The sequence below is a fragment of the Clupea harengus genome, unplaced genomic scaffold (genome assembly GCF_900700415.2).
Source record: "Clupea harengus unplaced genomic scaffold, Ch_v2.0.2, whole genome shotgun sequence".
Lineage (NCBI taxonomy): Eukaryota > Metazoa > Chordata > Actinopteri > Clupeiformes > Clupeidae > Clupea > Clupea harengus.
The window spans coordinates 75,001-95,000 of record NW_024879620.1 but is presented as its reverse complement, the minus strand read 5'-3'; the positions used below and the strand labels follow the sequence as shown (position 1 = coordinate 95,000).

Sequence of the window (20,000 nt, the reverse complement as noted above, 5' to 3'; positions counted from 1 at the left end):
GTTAGACTCTCTACCGGGATCAAGTAGCCCAGAGCATGATCCACACACACACACACACACACACACACACACACACACACACACACACACACACCTTATGCTACAATACTACACCATCTCACCAGCCTCCATTTAAATCAGAGGCACTTGTGCAAACAGGTGTAAACACCAGCAAAAAGAATGTATGTGTGTGTGTGTGTTTGTTTGTTGCTTTGTGTCGATCTGTGACTCATTTAATCCACTCCGATCCTGGCAACCTGACCTAAGTAATTACTTGGCTCAGTTTAGTGAGGAGCTCGTCTGATGTGATCCAGGCAGTGGTTTCTCTAGTTAAGGAGACGTTATAATACTTTTACCAACACACACACACACACTCCATTTAAACTGGAACACCTGCCAGCAGCGCATTACAGATGTATCATGATGGTGGGTGTGTGTGTGTGTGTGTGTGTGTGTGTGTGTGTGTGTGTGTATAAAGTTGGCTTGACATCAAAATGAAAAGAGGTTGACTTTAGCAGGAAGGCTTAATTTCCCTCACTGGGGCCCGTGGCTGCCGGGAGACAACCAGTAGATTATGAATCATCATCACAGAGGAGTGTGTGTGTGTGTGTGTGTGTGTGTGTGTGTGTGTGTGTGTGTGTGAGCATTATCAGTCATCAAACAGGCCATGAGGTGGTTGTTAACCTTAGGGGTCAATGGAGTGAGGAGCCATGTGTGTGTGTGATGGAGTGCCAGTCGGATTATGGCTGTAATGTGCCTATGAATCTTACATAAGTGTGTGTGTGAGTGTGTGTGTCATGAAAATGTGAGAAGTTGTCAAGTGAGTTGCAATGACAATAATGACCAATGAAGTATGTGTGTGTGTGTGCCTGAGTGACCGGTAGTCCAGTCCAGTGGTGGTAGTGTGTGTGAGATGTGTATGTGTGTATCAATGTACTATAATGCTACTGGGGGTCATTTTGTAAGATTAGTGTGTGTGTGTGTGTGTGTGTGTGTGTGTGTGTGTGTGTCTACTGTAATGCATTGGCACATTAAGGCTTCATGTATAATAGAGGAGGCGATAGGGATCTGTCTCCTTATAGCCCCGTTTGACAGGACAGCCAATAATATGATCATTTAGGCCATAGGACAGAGTGTGCACGAGAGCGATCGGCCCATTATCACAGGCCAAGGACCAATCGGAATGGGCCTTTCATAGACCTCATCACTTCTCCCATGCCAGGGCCTGGAATGGTAATCCCTATCAAAGTGGAGAAGCTAATATGCATCAGGGTGGGTGGGGGTGTGTGTCTGGTGGCCGCGGTTTGGTCTAGATTTACACACACACACACACCCCCCCCCCCCCCCCCCAGTTCATGAGGTGTTTTGAGGGGGCAACGGCCCGTACTGTCCTCTGACAGGTCATTTCCAGACAGGGAAAATGGATTGAAGGAGAGGGGGAGGAAGGGAGGGAGGAAGAGAAAGAGAGAGTGAACAGTGGGGGAAACGAGTGACAATGTGAGAAAGGGAGGAGGGAGTGAGAGAGAGAGAGAAAGAAAGAGAAACAACTGGGGCTCTGATCACCTTGAGGAAGTCCACATCATTAGGTGGTACACTGATCCTCTCCTGATGTCCAGCTGTGTGTGTGTCTGTGTGTGTGTGTGTGTGTGTGTGTGTGTGTGTGTGTGTGTGTGTGTGTGTGTGTGAGAGACGCTGTCTGCTAGCACCCCGAGTAATAAAGAGATGGATCTCAAGATGCTCTCTGTTTCTCTTGTTATTCTCATCTTTCCCCTCTCTCTCTCTCTCATCTCTGTGCAGCTCATCTTTCTTCCCTCTTTCTCTCATCTCTCTGCTCCTCTCCTCACTTCTGTCAGTCACTTCATCCGCATATCTGTCCACCCAGAGTGCCTTTCATGCCCCCCCCCCCCCCCTCTTATCTAAGTCCAGGGCACTGGATCAGTGGGAGATGGTGGGGGTCTTCCCCATTGTGGGAGAGCCTGCCTGTCTCCTCTCCCTCTGCTTGGATTTTGATCTCCCATATCAAAGGGAAAACCACACACACTTTCACTCTTCTATACACAGCTTCTCACTTATGCATCCTCTCCCTCGCTCAGACACACACACACACACACACACACACACACACACAGACACACACACAGACACACACACAGACACACACACTCACACAGACACACAAACACTACAGGCTAACAGACACCAGCCAGCCATCTCAGCTGTTCTGTTTGTGAAGGGTAAGAAGAGAGAGACATCAGCGAGTGTCCTGTGGGCTCTCATGATCAAACAGATACAGAAGGGGACGCTACTGAGGAAGGAGACTGGGCCGTGTGCTTAGGCTCAGCCCTCATTCTCAGGGCTGTGCTACACTCACGTTCATGAGCGCCTTCACACACACAGACACACACACGCACGCAGGCACACAGACACTCACACACGCACGCACACAGACACACACACACACACAAACGTACACACAATCAAAGAGCTCAGCAATCTCCTAGCAGATCATCTGCCTAATGCCCATCCCTTGTCATTTCCCAAGAGGACATGAAACACACACACACACACACACACCTCACACACACAGAACTCACACACATCACATGAGAGGCAGACCGGAAAAAGGAGAGAGAGACAGGAGAGAAATAGGGAGGAGGGAGGGAAGAGACAAGAGGACAGAGGAGAAGAAAGAACAGAGAGGACAGCCGCTGATGTTCTTTAAAGAGCCTCCATTGGAGAGTGACAGGTAGGTATCTGTCCAGGAGTGTGTGGATGGGGAGAGGGCTTCACTGTCTAAGAACAGAAGCAGAAACTCCCAAGAGCATTCTGCATGCACACGTCTGTGTCGGTCTTTGAGGAAGAATATGGAAGTGTGTGACCGGTCAGATGACTGTCTGTGTGTGTGTGTGTGTGTGTGTGTGTGTGTGTGTGTGTGTGTGTGTGTGTGGTGTAGACGACTGTGTGTGTGTGTGCATTTGAGTGTGTGTGTGTGTGTAAAGACCGGTCTGAGACAGTTGATGAAAGACACCTCTGATCACCACGGTAACAACCTTGCACTTCTGTCCCTTATTCGATGATCTGAGGCTGGGGGGGGGCATGCAGGTCAGGAGATGATGTAATGATGGACCAGTCAGTGGCAGTTAGCAGAAGAGATCCTGCCCAGATACAGCACACATCTGGATCAATAGCTGAACTGAGCTGAGCTCAGCTCCCGAGACATGCAGACACAGACATTTCCGAGCCAAATATAGACACACATTCCTGAAGAGTACTCAGGTGCATGCACGCACACACACACACACACACACACACACTGAGGGCATATGACAGACATGCATGTATGTATGTATGTATAACTGGACCAACTGGGCTACAGTTGTGGAGTGTAAATCCTCAGGAGTCTGTGACAAAACTGGCAGCCCTGGTGTTTAGCTCTCTAGGGGCACAGTGTGGTACAACACAGGTTGAAAACACACACACACACTCTCACACAGACAGACACAGGCGCACGCGCACACACACACACACACACACACACACACACACACACACACACACACACACACACACACACACACACACACACACACACACACACACACACACACACACACACACACACAGAGAGAGAGAGACACGGACACAGAGTCTCTGAGTGTAATCCGTCACACTGCCCTGTCGTGACTATGATCTGAGACCGAGTGTAAGCTGAGCGACCACAGTAGAGTAAACAGGCTTTCATGTGTAAGCCTCTGTCAACTCCAGTGCACGGCGTGTGTTTCTCAGAGTGCTACGCCGCACGCCGCAAACGATTTATTTACTTATAAATTCAGCCAATTTCCAAACGCAAACAGAGACCCTCACCCACGCCACAAACACACAAACACAAACTCACACACAAACACAAAAAGCTGGATCCCCCGAGGGAAAAACTGAGCTGTAGCCTAGGCTTTTCAACCAGCACTAGAAGATGGAAAAACCTTGGGACGCGACACACACAAACACACACGAGCATCGCAACAAAGGCAACAGAAACACTTCAGAAAAGGTCACTGCGCTGCCGCTGACCCCGCAGCCTCTTTAGGCTGCAACGAGTCGACACACACTCAGAAGGCCTCTGTCCAAGGACGGCGGCGTCTCTCCATTCACGTCTATTCATTTAGAGGATGCTTTCATCCAAATCCACTCACAGTCAATTAGAGATGCCCATTTCTGTCAGCGCGCATCAGCTTGGTGTTGTTTGCACCTATCTGGCTCTATCAGCTGAGCCCCAGGAACGCCATCGTCATTTCACAAATGCATCAGCAGATGGAAGATGCATCAGTGGGTGGCCTTGGGGTGTCAAACCCATGACTGAGGTGTGGCTAGTACCTTCCTCTACCAGATGAGCTCCTAGAACACATTCCTCTGACACGGCACATGACCTTTGAGGTTGAAACTGCCCTGGGCCACGTCGGGTTCCGATCCGCGCCCCACCGGGCTGGTTCCCCCTGCGAGGCGGCTACTACCTGGGCGTGGCGCTCCCCCATATGCCTGCCTGCCTGCCTGTGATCTAATGGGGAGGATTAGCGCATGAATACTGGCCCCGGGAGCGGTGGCCCTCGTCACAGAGCTGGGGGCGATGCGAGGCCCAGGCTGCGACGCTAATATCTAGCGCCTGAGCTCGCCCCGCTAGTGCACTTCCCAGCACATTAATTCATAAACATGTTCTCCATTTGTCAGAATGGGCAGATTACAGGCTGGCGGGTACGGCTGCTTAGGTAATCCATCCAGCATCTCATCTCACTCGCAAATGTTCTCATGTGGAGGGAAGGGAGGGAGCCAGGTATGGCAACCCAGAGAGAGCTAAAGTCATATTAGAATTTGATTTAAAGATCTTAAAGAAGGGAATACGTGTGTGTGTGTCAGAGAGAGGGAGAGAGAGGGGGAAAGAGAGAGAGAGAGAGAGAGAACGTGTGTATTAGGTTTTTTAAACATATTAATTCTGGCCCCTGGTCCCTGTGTGTGAGTGTGTGTGTGTGTGTGTGTGTGTGTGTGTGTGTGTGCGTGCTAGTGCATGTATGTAACATGTTCCCTTGAGAGGTGAAACAGAATCACCCCCTCACCAATGAAACGCACACTGAAGAACTAACTTAAGGGGAGACTAGCTTCAATCCATCTGATGAATTTTACACTTAATGAGATATTACAGAAGGCTCACTTCTAATTATGGGAGGGAATTAAATGGGGATATCACATTTAATCTATGCACACACAATACACAGCACTGAGCTCTTCCTATGAATGCATTTAACATAACACACACTAGTGTAAAGTCAAATTGTTCAGCACACCACACACACAACCATGAGCTGTACAATAGCTTTATAGGTCTCATATACAGACTAGAGAACATCCCTCTTTCTGTTAAAACAAGATGGGCTATACTAATGTAATTAAAAACACACACACACGCACGCACAGGAGCTGCATACACAAACTTATAATAATTGAAACAAGTAATTAAGGTTTCTTCATATTTATCATTTAAATGGATGCAGTTCAGGGGTCATTTGAAGAAGAAGCAAATGTCTAATGTGATGAAATGATGTAGACTTAAAAGAGGGACAAAAAGAAGACATTTATCAACCTGATTGAGCTTCATCACAGAATGCTGATTACTTGGTCACAATGAAATGCGTAGGGTCACAAGGAAGGTGCAATTAGTATTGACTAACCTGCCAATTACCACCTAATTAGCACCTCAACTAGCAATTAATACAATAGAAATGACAAACAAACAAACAAATCTAGAAGATAAAGAGAGGGTAGATAGTCAAGTCCTCAGGGAAGCGAATGGAGTGCGGTTTCACACACACACACACACACACACCAACAGTGTCTCCAGAGGCAGATGCATTGGCAAAGGTGTTGAGGGCTGACATTCTCACACACACACACACACACACACACACACACACACACACACACACCACACACACACACACACACACGTGTTTACTGGGAGACATGGATAATGAGGAGAAGGTTGAGGATGCACATTACATACATACACCATGACCACAAGACAACAAAGTATTTATAAAGACCCCTATACAAGATGCCTTATCACACTGGTCAGAATGGTAGAGTGCCATTACCGAATGGATGTCTGCTAAAGGTGGTATTGGTTGGGCATGGTTGTGTAGCAGCCTGCTGCCCATGAGATTATACATGTGCTGCCTCAGCACTGTCACACACATATGTGTGTCGTGTGTGTGGGGGTTGTGGCATCGTCCGGTCATGTGTACTAGCCGCTACGAGATCCAATCACCCTGTGGTAGTGTAAGCAATGGACGGACACCTATGCCTGTTAAACCTCTCCCTGCCAAGCACTTCCAGGTCTAGGGTCCGGAGAACGCCGGCTATCTCTAGAGCCAATCCAGAACCAGCTGCTACGCCTCTTTCAGACATCACAGTGCTGGACCCTCTACTTGACCATATAAAGTCTCAGCATCTTCAGTAACCAGAGTGGCAGACTGGAGCACTGGCCCATACGTGCTGTTTCCTATAGGCAGAATCCTATAATAGATATACAGGTCTGCCATAATGGGACCCACGCTGCTCACCCTTCCAGACAAGGGAAGGGAGAGGAGCTGAGGGCTTATGTAGGTCTGATTATGGACCACGGCTGCTCAACTCCAGACAGTCTTGATTCTGGAGATGAGCTGAGGGCTTATGTAGGTCTGATAATGACCACGCTGCTCTCCTCCAGACAGAGAAGGGAGAGGAGCTAAGGGCTTATGCGGGGCTGAAATAGAACATGCAGCTCCAGACAGTCTATGGAACACTCCTCCAGACAGTTTTGATTCTGGAGAGGATCTAGTCAAGGTTAGCTGGTATGATCATCTGAAAAGTAGCAAGGCTTTAAAGCCCTCATAGATCACCAGAGTGTGTTTTAACAATTTGTGTATGTGTGTAAACTTTAAATGTTACTTCAATTGACCGATAACGTTATCATTATAGCAGTCATTTAAAGACGTTAGTCGATGTCTACAAAGTAGCTTAATTTTAGGAAGTTAATGCTTGGTTACTCGCCGTATCAAGCAAAATAGATGGATGTTAAACGTACATTAGCCTATCTAGCAAGTTACGTTCTGGAAACAAGCACTGCTCAAGACAAAAATTGATCATGTTGCTACATGATAAAAAAAATAAATAAAAAAAAGCATGCAACGCTTTCGTCACATAGAGCAGAGTGTCACTACCGCTGATCAATCAAAATGACATTTCATAAATACTGATAGCAGCACCGTTTGCCCAGAGGCTTATCAATACCAATTTAGTTCTGGTTCACGGTACCGATATAGTCAGTCTGCATTGTAAATGTTTTTGAGATTTTTCAAAACTTGAAATGAATTGCCAAGACACACCTATCAGCCGTGGGAGCACTTTAACCCCCCTGACACAAATCAGCAAAAGTACTGACGACGTGAACTTTTACTTTCAGACACAGCCATGGCCTAGCCATGGCCTAAAACACACAATAAATATAATAGGCTTTAAAAGTCAACGTTGACAAATAAACTACATTTAGCAGAGATGTAGGTGAGAGGTCGAATGGTAAGAGTTTACCCAGGATGCCCCCACAGCTGTCTCACAGCACCCACCGGATGCCCAGAGGACCGGTAGACGGCTCTGGTGCTGAGACATGCGATGAGACATGCGATCAGACATGCGATAGATTATCCTATGAAAATTGTTAAGGTAAAATAAAACAATTAGGGCTGAGGATAACCTCCAGTAAGTCCATGCGAACAGCACAGCCATGGCCTAAAACACACAATAAATATAATAGGCTTTAAAAGTCAACGAACAGATAAACTACATTTAGCAGAGATGTAGGTGAGAGGTCGAATGGTAAGAGTTTACCCAGGATGCCCCCACAGCTGTCTCACAGCACCCACCGGATGCCCAGAGGACCGGGTAGACGGCTCTGGTGCTGAGACATGCGATCAGGCCGCTCTCACTAAGCCATGCTGAGAAAGCTGCAGAAACGCAAGCTACTCATAACTCCACAGAAGACTACCACTGCTCATATGGCTAGATCAGCAGTTTGGCTGTTAAACCAGTCTCTCTTGGCTGGCGCACACACACCACACACACACACACACACACACACACACACACACACACACACACACACACACACACACAAACACTTCTCATCTCCCAAAGTTACATTCATATCCTCCCAGAGTCTTTTGACCGTGGGGCTGGACTAAAGGATTCTCTCTCATTCTCTACTGTAGCTCAAACAGCTCACCAAGGTGCCATCACAATTTGCCTGGATTGGACTTCTCTTTGGATGATAGATTATCCTATGAAAATTGTTAAGGTAAAATAAAACAATTAGGGCTGAGGATAACCTCCAGTAAGTCCATGCGAACAGCACAGCCATGGCCTAAAACACACAATAAATATAATAGGCTTTAAAAGTCAACGTTGACAAATAGTTTGAACTTAGCTGGCCATCAGTTGACCTTATGTGACCAGGCTGGACTGCTGCAAGCTTTCTCCATTCCCTCTGCTCTGTCCATACACAATGCACACACACACACACACACACACACACACACACACACACACACACACGATATATTCTAGAAATGAAAGGGATCGTCGTTAATGACCTTTACATGCTGAAGGGCAGAAAGGAAGAGTAAGCACAAGGAGATATAGATAGAGAGAGAGAGAGAAAGAGAGAGAGAGAGAGAGGGGGGGGGTGAGAGAGAGAGACAGGGTCAGAGAGGGGAGAGGGAGAAAGAGTGAGCCCTGTGTCCACAGCTGACTAATTTGGGAACTATATGGCTGGCTAATCTGTCATTATTTCTCTTCCTTATGTTAATCAGAGTCTGGGCTGTTATTTCTCCGTGTGGCTTGTGATCGCAGGAGCAGAGAGGACATGAGACAGTGAGTAGAGAGGCCATACACATTTTAATTTCACACACCATCGCCTCCTGACGCTGACACACTCTCTCTCTCTCTCTCGCGCGCACACACGCGCACACACACACACGCACACACACACACACACACACACACACACACACACACACACACACACACACACACACACACACACACACACACACACACACACACACACACACACACACACACACACACACACACACACACACACGTACATTGGAGCCAGAGATCGCCACGGCAACACCTCATCGATGACATCACCCCCTAGAGCTCCCCGAGTAGCAGCGCAATCTGAGCCACGGGGATGAAGAGAGAGCAAGTGTGCACTCGTTTAACACCATCCCTTCATCCTGACCTCTTCTCTCCATCCGGAGTGGCCTTTAAAGCCCTCACCGACGACGCCAACGCCAACATCCCAGCATGCAGCTCCTCCGACCACCATCTTCATGGGCTGTTTTTTCTTTTCTTGAGGGGAATTATTGTTTTGACCTCCACGTCTCCTAATAATTACACTACCCCATGGGGTGGGGGGTGGCGGTGGGTGGGGGGTCCCTGGGTTGGGGTTTTAATTCAGGAATGGGGTAATGGGGTGGAAATGGCTCTTAAGTGGGAGCCATCGGTGCGGCTAACGCGTTAGCATTCCTCAGCCCCCTTTAACCCACTTATGCTGCGCCGCGGCTAATGAGAGAGTGAGAGCGAGAGCCGTTTGCTCAATGTGACCGTTCCACAGTAACTTCACACACTCAGTCAGACACACACACACATACACACTCGCACACAAAACACACACACAGTCGCACAAGTGCACAGCACGAATGTGTGGAGTCTCATTCACTTAGGCTCCAGCTCCAGGGGTGATCTGTAACAGGACCATGCCCAATATGTCATCCTTCAGTATGGGAAGACTGTGGGGTGGGCCTCGTGTTGAGAGCCCCAAGAATGCCATCTTCAATGGATCACCTCAAACTAATGTCTCAAGTTGAAAGCAATACTTACAAACTAGAATCACTCTAAAAACATCCACATTCCTACAGGCTCTCGTCCTCAGTTGTGTGTGTGTGTGTGTGTGTTTGCACATCTCTGTGTGTGTGTGTGTGTGTGTGTGTGTGTGTGTGTGTGTGTGTGTGTGTGTGTGTGTGTGTGTGTGTGTGTTTGCACATCTCTGTGTGTGTGTGTGTGTGTGTGTGTGTGTGTGTGTGTGTGCATGCACATGCATGCTCTTAGCTGAAGAAATAACCAGACCCTCTCTGTTTCCATGGCGAAATGACAATTCTGAAGTCAGGCGAGTTTGTTGTTTGGCCTCGGATGACACTGAAGTACTCTGGAACCAGAACATTCCTCACAGAAACATTTATACAAGCGAGTTAGAGAGCCATACTAACCTACAGACACACTGGCTCCTGCTCTGAATGAAACAGCCTCAGATATCACACAGGGTAGCTGTTGAGGAGAGTGTGGGTGTCTGTGTGTGTATCTGTGTGTGTGTATGTCTGTTTGTGTGTGTGTGTGTGTGTGTGTGAGAGAGTGCGCACAAGTGTGTGAGTAAACCATCTTCAGCTCTCATACAGCAGACAAGTTTCTGACTGGTGAGGGGTGGGTGTGTGTGTGTATACAGAACTAGTTTATGACCTCCGAGTGACGTGTTTCCTGAGTTAAGCTTACGGTTGGGGGGGGGGGGGGGGGGGGGGAGAGAGAGGGGGAGAGAGAGAGAGAGAGAGAGAGAGAGAGAGAGAGAGAGAGAGAGAGTCTTGCTTTGTACACAGATGAAGGATTGTACAGAAGTGTTTTTGACAGACGGATTCCACAGAGAGAAATGAAGCCCTGTGAGTCGTGCTGAGTGACTCTTAGTTAATCACAGTTTTGGCTAATGACTCATGCTTATGTGCTAGCCACACTGGCTAATCAGTCGCTAGTGAACAGTGACTGCCCAAACTACTTAATGAGGTTTCAGTGATGGCTGGCTCCACAGTCGTTGACTTTGGGGGCACAGGTAATGAATGACTCTGCAGTGGGGGCAATAACGTGCAGTAGGGGCAATAACGTGTAGAAGTGGCAATAACATGCAGTAGTGGTTAGAGACTACGGTTCTAAGTTCTGAGGTTGTAAATGTTCCTGGGGTTACGTTCTGAAGTGTTAACCTAAGGATGCTAGGTTGTAGTGCTGACTATATAGTTTGTGGTGATTTGCACCAGGACTTGCCAGGGCTTTCCAAAGGGAATGAGCTGATCCTGCAGAGACTGCAGAGGAAAACAGCTCAGTGTACCCGAGTGGATGTCAGAGTAGTTAACTACAAGTGAGTTTCAAGTGAGTTACCTGAGAACAGGTGAGTGTACCTGACCACAGGTGAGTGTACCTGACCACAGATGAGTGTACCTGAGAACAGGTGAGTGTACCTCAAAGTATGTTTCTGCACCTGAGCACCGGTGAGTTTACCTGCGTGAGTCCTGACACCTCCCCTCGCTGTAGGGGCTGGGCGATAGAGGGTGTGATGACAGGGGAGTCCTCCACGAGTCGCCCCTTCATGTAGTGCTTCCCTGTCTCGTAGATATCCACCTCGATCATCTTCCCCTTGAACTCAGGGTTCTTTGGCACCAGCACCTGAGAGGGGAAGGAACGCGGGGATAGAGAGAGAAAAGAAGATCGATATATTTAGGGCAAATGTGTTTGACATGAGAGAGGAAACTTTCAGAGGCTAACAGAGTTTGGCTTAGCAATAAGCACTGTGACGGCAACCTTTTCACTTCATTTAGCACTTTTGCATTTGCCACCTAGTCGACTGTGTCCCATCTTATGTGCCGAACTGTAGTCCTCGACGAACACAATTCGGCTCCCCTGTATGTATGACATATGTGTAGACGGAAATGAAAAGTTGACTGGGCTTGACTGCGAGCTCCAAAGGGCTCCTTTTCCATTGTGTCTCCAATCTCTCCAGACTCGAGTTCCTTTAGCCCCTCGGCTGTTCAGAGCAGCCCGTGCCGTTCTCTGTCGTGCGGCGTCTCTGCATGGCGGCGCGCGGATGATGGACCTCACACAGAGGGATCAGATCGACTTTGACTCGTCGCCGCGGGAGAGGCAGGTGGGGGCTCTGCAGCCGGAGTGCCTTCATTACTGCAGCACAGACGCTCGATGGCGGCTTCAAGCCTTAAAAGGACTCCTGGGCAGGTTTTTAGAGCACATTAGGTGCAATCTAACCTGGGCTGGAGCTTTAGATCTCAGAGGTTTTTTTTTCCCACCCGCCAATTATTCAGGAGAGAGCCACTTCTTTTTTTCCGCACCTTTGAGTGCAAGTTCTTGTGTTGTTAGTGCGTAATGACTTTCAATTCAATAAACGTTAAAAATGGCCTTTTGAAAAATTCAATTACATCAAGCCCAGAGATCAAACCCATGCACCTGAGGCAGAAGGGTTTATTCTTCCACTTCCCTATTCTTACAGTATAATAAGAGAACGAGGCGAAGCTCACTACATTAAAATAACCATTTCAAGCGATGAAAATTCATTAAGGTTGCCAAGTATGAATTCAAGAGAGTAAATGTAACTGAAAAATCGTTCGCTAAACAGCAACTAGACACTGCAGTCTGGAGTACTACGAAGCTGTGCCTTTCACTCATGTTGTTACCACGGCAAAGTCTCGCATGCTCTCGTTGTATAAAAGCCAACCAGGTCATACAATTGGCCACACAGAGAACCATGTCGTGTGAAAAGAGGTTCCTTCTTCAGAGCTTTACACCATGACCCAGACAGAACACACAGAGCCTTCCCTTTCACCTGCAGCATGGCACGGGGCTGGTCAAGGTCCTCTCATCAAGAAAAGCCAGCTGAATATGTCTAAGCTGTACTTTTCAGAGCTGTGTCAATAGTCTGCTCCCTCTTCATGGAGAGAAGCAAATATGTCAGTGCAGAGGAGACCAGTGCTGAGGTCAGAGCAGAGAGAGAGAGAGAGAGAGAGAGAGAGAGGAGAGAGAGAGAGAGAGAGAGAGAGAGCGAGAGAGAGAGAGAGCCAGGTGCACATACGTTAGAGAGCGGAATACGTAATCAGTCCTTACGCTCCTTCTCACATAACTTCACAAACTCTCACTTCTTCCACGACCCTCCCACAAATGCAGAAGAGCAGAAATGTCTGAAAAGCGCTTTCTGTCATTCTGCTGCAGCGGGCTGAATGCGTTTTTTTTAGCCATGTGCGGTCGATTTGTACAAACCATGCCATATTTTTAGGTGCACATTCTGACGAAATTAGTCCTAAAACGGGGACTGACATGGGCACTGACATGTGCATCTGCCCCTCAGTGAGGGAAAGAGGAACGAGGGAGTGAGAGGGGGAGGGAGAGAGAGCGAGAAAGAGAAAAAGAGGGAGGGAGAGGCTGAAGCCTCCGAGACAGAATAGGCGAAAGGAAAGAGGGGAAGTTGGTACATGAGGGAGAAAGACAGGAGGAACAAAAAAGAGAGAGAAAAAAAAAGGAATGCGTGGTGTGGAACTGAGGGAGGGATATCATGGAGGGAAGTGGCAGAATGAGTCACAGCTCTCTCCTCTTCTCCTCTGGTACCTGTACCTGTGTGTGTGTGTGTGTGTGTGTGTGTGTGTGTGTGTGTGTGTGTGTGTGTGTGTGTGGGCTGCAACACTACCATTCTTCAATGCTCATAAGAATGATTGTACCTGTCATTTGCAGACACCTCTATTCTAGGTGACTTAACAGTGATGCTCACTGCCTTCCTATGGGGGTGTATTAAGTGGTCTAACTGAGTGGACAGGTGACAGGTGTTCTCTACGCACAGCAAAGCACCGAAAGGGCCGAGATGAGTCCATCTGCTTGACATGCCTTATGGAAGCTAGATGATATACTGTTGGAATTTCTCTCTCTCGTTCTCGATTATTTCGCTCCCAAAGACGTTTTGAACTTTAGGGTTGAGCACGCCGTTCCACTAGTTTAGCATGGCCCGTCCACACCCAACCACACACTCAATATGGTGATGTGGCTGCCAAGGCCACAGCTGTGGACTAGAGGAAATCGGCTCTGGGGCTTCCCTCTCCGAGTGGTCCGCCGTGACTCACTGTGCTGTGATGTCACTTCCTATTCCGCTCCAGACACACACAAAAATAATGGCGGTTTCATTTCTGCACAGACGGGTTGGGGATTGACGTCCTTAGGAGGAGACCCCCACAGGGGTGTCACTGACTCACACTCTCCTGCAAAGGCATGACACAGCTGGCAGACGGGATTATGGGAGAGAAAAAAAAAAAAAAAAAGGGAAAGAACATTTTTGTCTGGGAGTTGAAAGAGAGAACGGAAGAAGCAGATATCAATCCCAACTGCATCCCCCCGATACACGGAGAGAGGAAGGGATGTCATGTAAACCATTTTTAAGAAAGAGCGCTTCAAACGTGTTTGATGACTGTTAAGACTGATTTATTTGATGATCTTAGAGAGGGATTTTTACAAGTGAGCTTTGAAGCCTCGTGACTGCTTGTTCGGTCAGGAATGTGACTGCAGGCTACCCCCCTATGGTACATGCTTTACTGGAGGACCATCAGACATCAAATAAAAGGCCATGGGTAAGGGGGGAGAGATAGGGAGGGTGTGTGTGTGTGTGTGTGTGTGCAACTCATGTGAGTTTGTGTAGAAGTGTTTCTTACCTGTTCATAGAACTTGTTGTGTGCTACGTAGTATTGTGCATCAAAAGATTCCTCTGTCACAAGTACTTTTTGCCTTTCGCCAATCTGGAGAGGACAGAGAGAGATAGATAGAGAGAGAGCGAGGAAAGAGAGAGCGAAAACAAAAGTTAGAGAAGGACAAAGTTATGCTATTTATGAGAAAAATAGTCTGCTTTCTTTCAAAGAACATAACTTTTAACGCTGAAACACAAGTCTATTTGAAGGCTATTATTACGGTCTGCTTCTAACAGGCACTGATTGAATGGAATCACAACAACTGCAACGATTCTGAAATTTCCCAATTATCTCTCTAAAACTTCAGGTTATAGAAGAGTTACTAAAAAGCGAATACATTAATCTGGGAGCTGAACCTTCTTGGCTAATGATGAGTTTATTCATTTATTTAGCAGAGTGAAGAGGTGGTTTCATTACGGGTGTGTTAATCAGAGGGATGTGCATACGCCCACACTAGCTCACAGCACACATATCCAATTTAAATCTTCTAAACAGGGGTCAGCGGAAGAAAGGTGTGATTCAGCTGCAGAGATGATTTCAGTTATCCATTAACAACACGTACATTCTTTAATGAACACAGTGGGACATGAGGTAGACCTTTCACTGCCTGAACAGAGGAATGAAAATTATGTTTTTTTTTTGGAAGACGACCACCCCCACTTTAAACATAGGCCCTTTAGGTCAAAGCCTGACATGAGACGTGTGAACGCCTGGTCATGCCTGGTAGAGTCCTTGGAAAGGCCAAAAGAACTCTTGGTGGAGGGGGAGATAAAGCAAAAGCCTATTATTTCATTAAAGCAAACACACTATCTGGGGAATCTCTCTGAGCGTTTTTGTAATAATACTTAATGCAGTGTTGGTATGTGCTTCAGTTATAGGAATGTGTATGTTGGTAAAACAAACATATGACAAAAAAGTGTGTGTGTGTGTGTGTGGACATGTATGTGCTTGTGTGTGTATGAGTTTGTGTGTATGAGTAAATATGTGTGTATAAGACTGCTTGAATGTGCATGAGGGTGTTGGAGTGTCGTGTGTGTGTGTGTGTGTGTGTGTGTGTGTGTGTGTGTGTGTGTGTGTGTGTGTGACAGAGCCGGAGATTGGAGGACTGCAAGGCCTGTTGGAAGGCCAGGAGAGGACACAGGAACCCTCCACAGACCCCACCATGTCGTACAGAGTGGCACAAATACAAATAAAACTAATACAAGTTCGAGAAAGAATGGAGTCTTTGTAGACTTCTTTTTATAAACTCAGGGAACTTAAGGGAAGGTACCAAACTCAGACATTGTCCTGAGACTGAAAGAGAAAGAGATGAAAAAAAGACCTCTTAAAAGAACTGGATTTTGTTCTTCCTCCCAGCATCCATTCCCCCCTCAATCCTGCTGCATACATTCCTGAGGTTGTGACCTTTGCAGGGCATCCCATAGTGCACCTGTGAGAACTTAAGCATGGGGAGCTGTCCATGACAGGGCAGCAGGCTGCTGTGCAACTGAGGTCAAAGTGCAGCAGTCACAGGAACCATGGCAACCTGCACTGACTCATTAGTAATGCAGCGGAACTGAGCTGTGTGATCCAGTCACACACACACACACACGCCCCACTGGTGTCTCATCCTCTTTGAAGCTCCACAGCTGTATTATTGGGGGTGGTATACGGATAAGGAGGTGGTGACCACACACACACACACACACACACACACACACACACACACACACACACACACACACACACACACACACACAGACACACACACACACAAACACACACCTGAACTCTCACTGGTGGCATCTCACCAGACCTCTAATTCTCTGAAACTACACATTTATTCATAATAATCATAACACAAACCAAATATTGTTTGGGACCAATCTGGTTTCCAAGACACACACACATAAATAAACACACACACACACACACGCTTGGACCTGACCACTCTCTCCAACTGGATTTAAGTGAAATCTTTTGAGCTTAGTCCATCAGATGGCACATGAGATAACACAGTGAAGAGATGACAACATAATGATGGGAACACACACAAGCAGGACAGCCTCCAGGCGCCAGGCCCGCCGTGTGTCTTACTCAGCCTGAGGAGGAGATGAACTCCAAGAACCCCCACCCTGTGCGCACAGATCGCTCACACACACACACACACACACACACACACACACACACACACACACACACACACACAAGGCAAAACATCTCTCCTCTCCCACACACCATTTCATCATAAACATTAGCGGGCCTTGGGCCAGGGCCATCAGTACCCTTTGACTCCCCCTTGACGGCGGGCCTGCCACACACGGATGAGACAAAGCGGATCTGACCCAAACCCGGCCCAGCTTAGGCCCGGCAGCACCAACGGCCATGTGGGCTGGCTGTCACCACGACGCAGAGCAACCTGGAGAGAACCCTGACATGTATTCACTCAGCAGGAGCTTTGCTCCAAATGCGCTGATATGAATCAGTATTTGTGCTCCCTCGGGCAACAGACCCCAGACATGGCTCTACTAGTGGAGCTGCAGAAACACCAGAGAGAACAGCAGACCAGACCAGATCCAGATCAGATCAAACCAGTCCAGACCAGCCTTCTTTAGCACCGCACAGGAGTTGGTTTCAGCCGTTTTTAGTCATGCTACGCAACACATTTAATTTAATTAAAAAGTGGAAAAGGAAAAAAAACTTGAAAATTACACCCTGAAATCAGTGCCTTCCAACTCCTGGGTTAATAACATTAAACATCAGCAGGAGGTCAGCCACACATTAAGGTGCATAAAACGCACCATTAAAGTGCATCATTACAGATATGAATTATTAATTAGAAGAACATCCGCACAGCAAATATACTAATAAATAGACGTTCAGGGAGTGAAAAACGGTCTGTTAAACTGGTTGCCATAGTCGTTTATTTATTTCGCACACGCTTTTATCCGCAGCATCTTACAGCACAGATGCATGTTGTCACCCGTAAGCCATGTGTGCTCCCTGGGAATCCAACCCACCATCTTGCTGTTGTTAGTGGCAACTCTAGCAGTGGGTCTATCAGCTGAGCCACGGGGGAATACAAATTAGACTCATAGCTCTGGAAGAGACACGGGACAGGTGCCCCTCTGCAACCTCGCTCATGGAGGAAGTGCTCACTCGAGCCACTCCAACCTCTAAGCTCAGAGCCGATAAAAAAAAACAATTAGTGCCATGCCGACTGCCTAATGTACGTGGAGCGGTGGCAAGCCATTCATGCGGCAGGCTGAGGAAAAAAAACAGACTGAGTTTTGCGAGCGAGTGTGGGCGAAGGCATTCACCAGAGAGATCATACAATTACTGCCAGGCTCCCATGCAAAGTGCCATGAATGTTAAACCAATCATACACCATTTTAGAGCCTGTGTTTATGTATGTATGTATGTATGTATGTGTGTGTGTGTGTGTGTGTGTGTGTGTGTGTGTATGTGTGTGTGATTTAGAGTGTTAGCGTGCTGCCTTACAAAGGATAAGCCTCTATGCTTGTGTGCGTGCAAACTGATTAGCTCTTTAATCTGGCTTTCAGAAGCCCTTGACTTATTCTCAACTTTTAAGCATGAAATAAACTTTAGCGTGAAATAATCTAAATGTGAGGATGGATATCAGTGCAATCAGTAGAAGAGAGAAGCAACTCACTGTCCAAAAACTTTTTTGCAACACTAAGACTTTTTTTCTTCTAATAAACACAAACCCGCGCTGATAATAAGACAAAAAGCGTTTGAATACGGTGCCAGACATGGCAACCCTGGAGAACAGACGACTATGACTGCAGTCACAGTGCCAGACATGACAACCCTGGCAAACAGACGACTATGACTGCAGTCACAGTCCAAGTCATGACAACCCTGGAGAACAGACGACTATGACTGCAGTCACAGTGCAAGTCATGACAACCCTGGAGAACAGACGCCTATGACTGGAGTCTGAGCAGAAGCAGGATGGGTACCTACTGTACTGATCTGAACTCTCTATGCCTCTGGGGGCTTCCTTCCAGCTAGCCTCAAATTAGCTGACATGCCTGTACAGGTTCACTTCAGAGGACTGCAAGAGCAACCGCAGAGGACGAGCGAGAGGAACAAGCCTCTGGGATATCACTCTGAGCCCCAGCAGAGAGAGCCTCGCCTGACGTCTCCTCCCAGACAGGTTTTGTGAGGACTGTGAGGAGAGGAAATGTATAAAGTATTATTTCATTCTTTTTCTTATTGTAACTCTGATAACGCCAATGGTTCCGGAACTTGATCATGCGTTGGTGTTGGCCATATGGTCATGGACTTGTCACCCCTGTCAGACTTGAGGGGGGAGCTGTCAGAGGGAACGACAGAACAGAGAGGAGGATGAGAGCGGAGATGAAAGGAGGGATCTGGTAAACACTCGGATCTGGTGGGATCAGGGCTACAAGGCCACGAGAGGAGGAGAAAGAAGCTCATCTCCACCATTCTAACACATCCTGGCTTCAGATCACATAGGAGATGGCCGTCCCTTTAATTGACTGTAATCCAGGTCGGTGGATTATGCCACAAACAAAATCAGAGCAGAAATAATAGGAAGGGATTACTGCTGTGGGCTGATCTGATCCTGCCATACGAGAATCTAATTGTACAGAAGCGTCGAGATGGAACCAGATCCCTCAGAAGCTTCTGGAAGGCGGTGAGAAAACAAACTCGCCCCTCTCCCTCTCTCGTGCGCACCGCGGATCCAAGTCTTTCACCAAACAATAATTACGGCAGTCCGGCGTTACCAAACCGCTAATCTCGCACGCTTTGACGATGAGCAGAGAGAATCCTGGAGTAGGCTGATCAAACCCAGACGAGGCTTACAGTCCAGACAAAGACAAATAAATCTCTCCTTCTATTTCCTCCTCTTCTTCTTCTTCTTCTTTTAAAAGTGCACCAGCCTTCCTGGAGAGAGGCCTTATCTGTGACGAGCCTGGCTTTCTCCTAGATGCGGTGGAATGTTTCGTCTCTAGCGGCATGACGACATGTTGCGTTTCCCCAGAAACGGAGAAACTTCAATCACGCGGCAGGCGATGCGAGGCGTTGAGGGAAGATTATGTGTTAAATTGATAATTAATCTGAATGATGAAACAATTTCCTATATTAAATAACTGTGAGGAGCAGCTCTCCCTCCAGCTTCTAATTCCATTCAATCCTCTTTATCTCTTCCCCCCCCCCCACGAGCAGGAAAGAAACACATTTTCCACTGGTTCTCCTTACGTGCCAACTCCGCCTGTCATCGCTCTGCGGTTCTGCCCAGATTGTTCCGTGCCCGTCACCACCCCCAGAAACGAGGGGGAGACCAAACATCACCACCAAAACAGATCGTGTAAACACAACCAAAAATATCAACTG

The 20,000-nt window shown here is 47.5% G+C and overlaps 1 protein-coding gene across 1 annotated transcript in view; it reads right to left on the bottom strand.

The window, feature by feature from the left end:
• Nucleotides 1-20,000, bottom strand: part of LOC122129284 (threonylcarbamoyladenosine tRNA methylthiotransferase-like) — a gene marked incomplete at its 5' end in the record, with an annotated part of 94,201 nt that overhangs the window by 539 nt on the left and 73,662 nt on the right. The window contains 2 exons of the mRNA XM_042704297.1: nucleotides 11,407-11,571; nucleotides 14,604-14,687. Coding sequence (XP_042560231.1) covers nucleotides 11,407-11,571; nucleotides 14,604-14,687 — 249 coding nt within the window. The remainder of the gene's footprint in view (nucleotides 1-11,406; nucleotides 11,572-14,603; nucleotides 14,688-20,000) is intronic.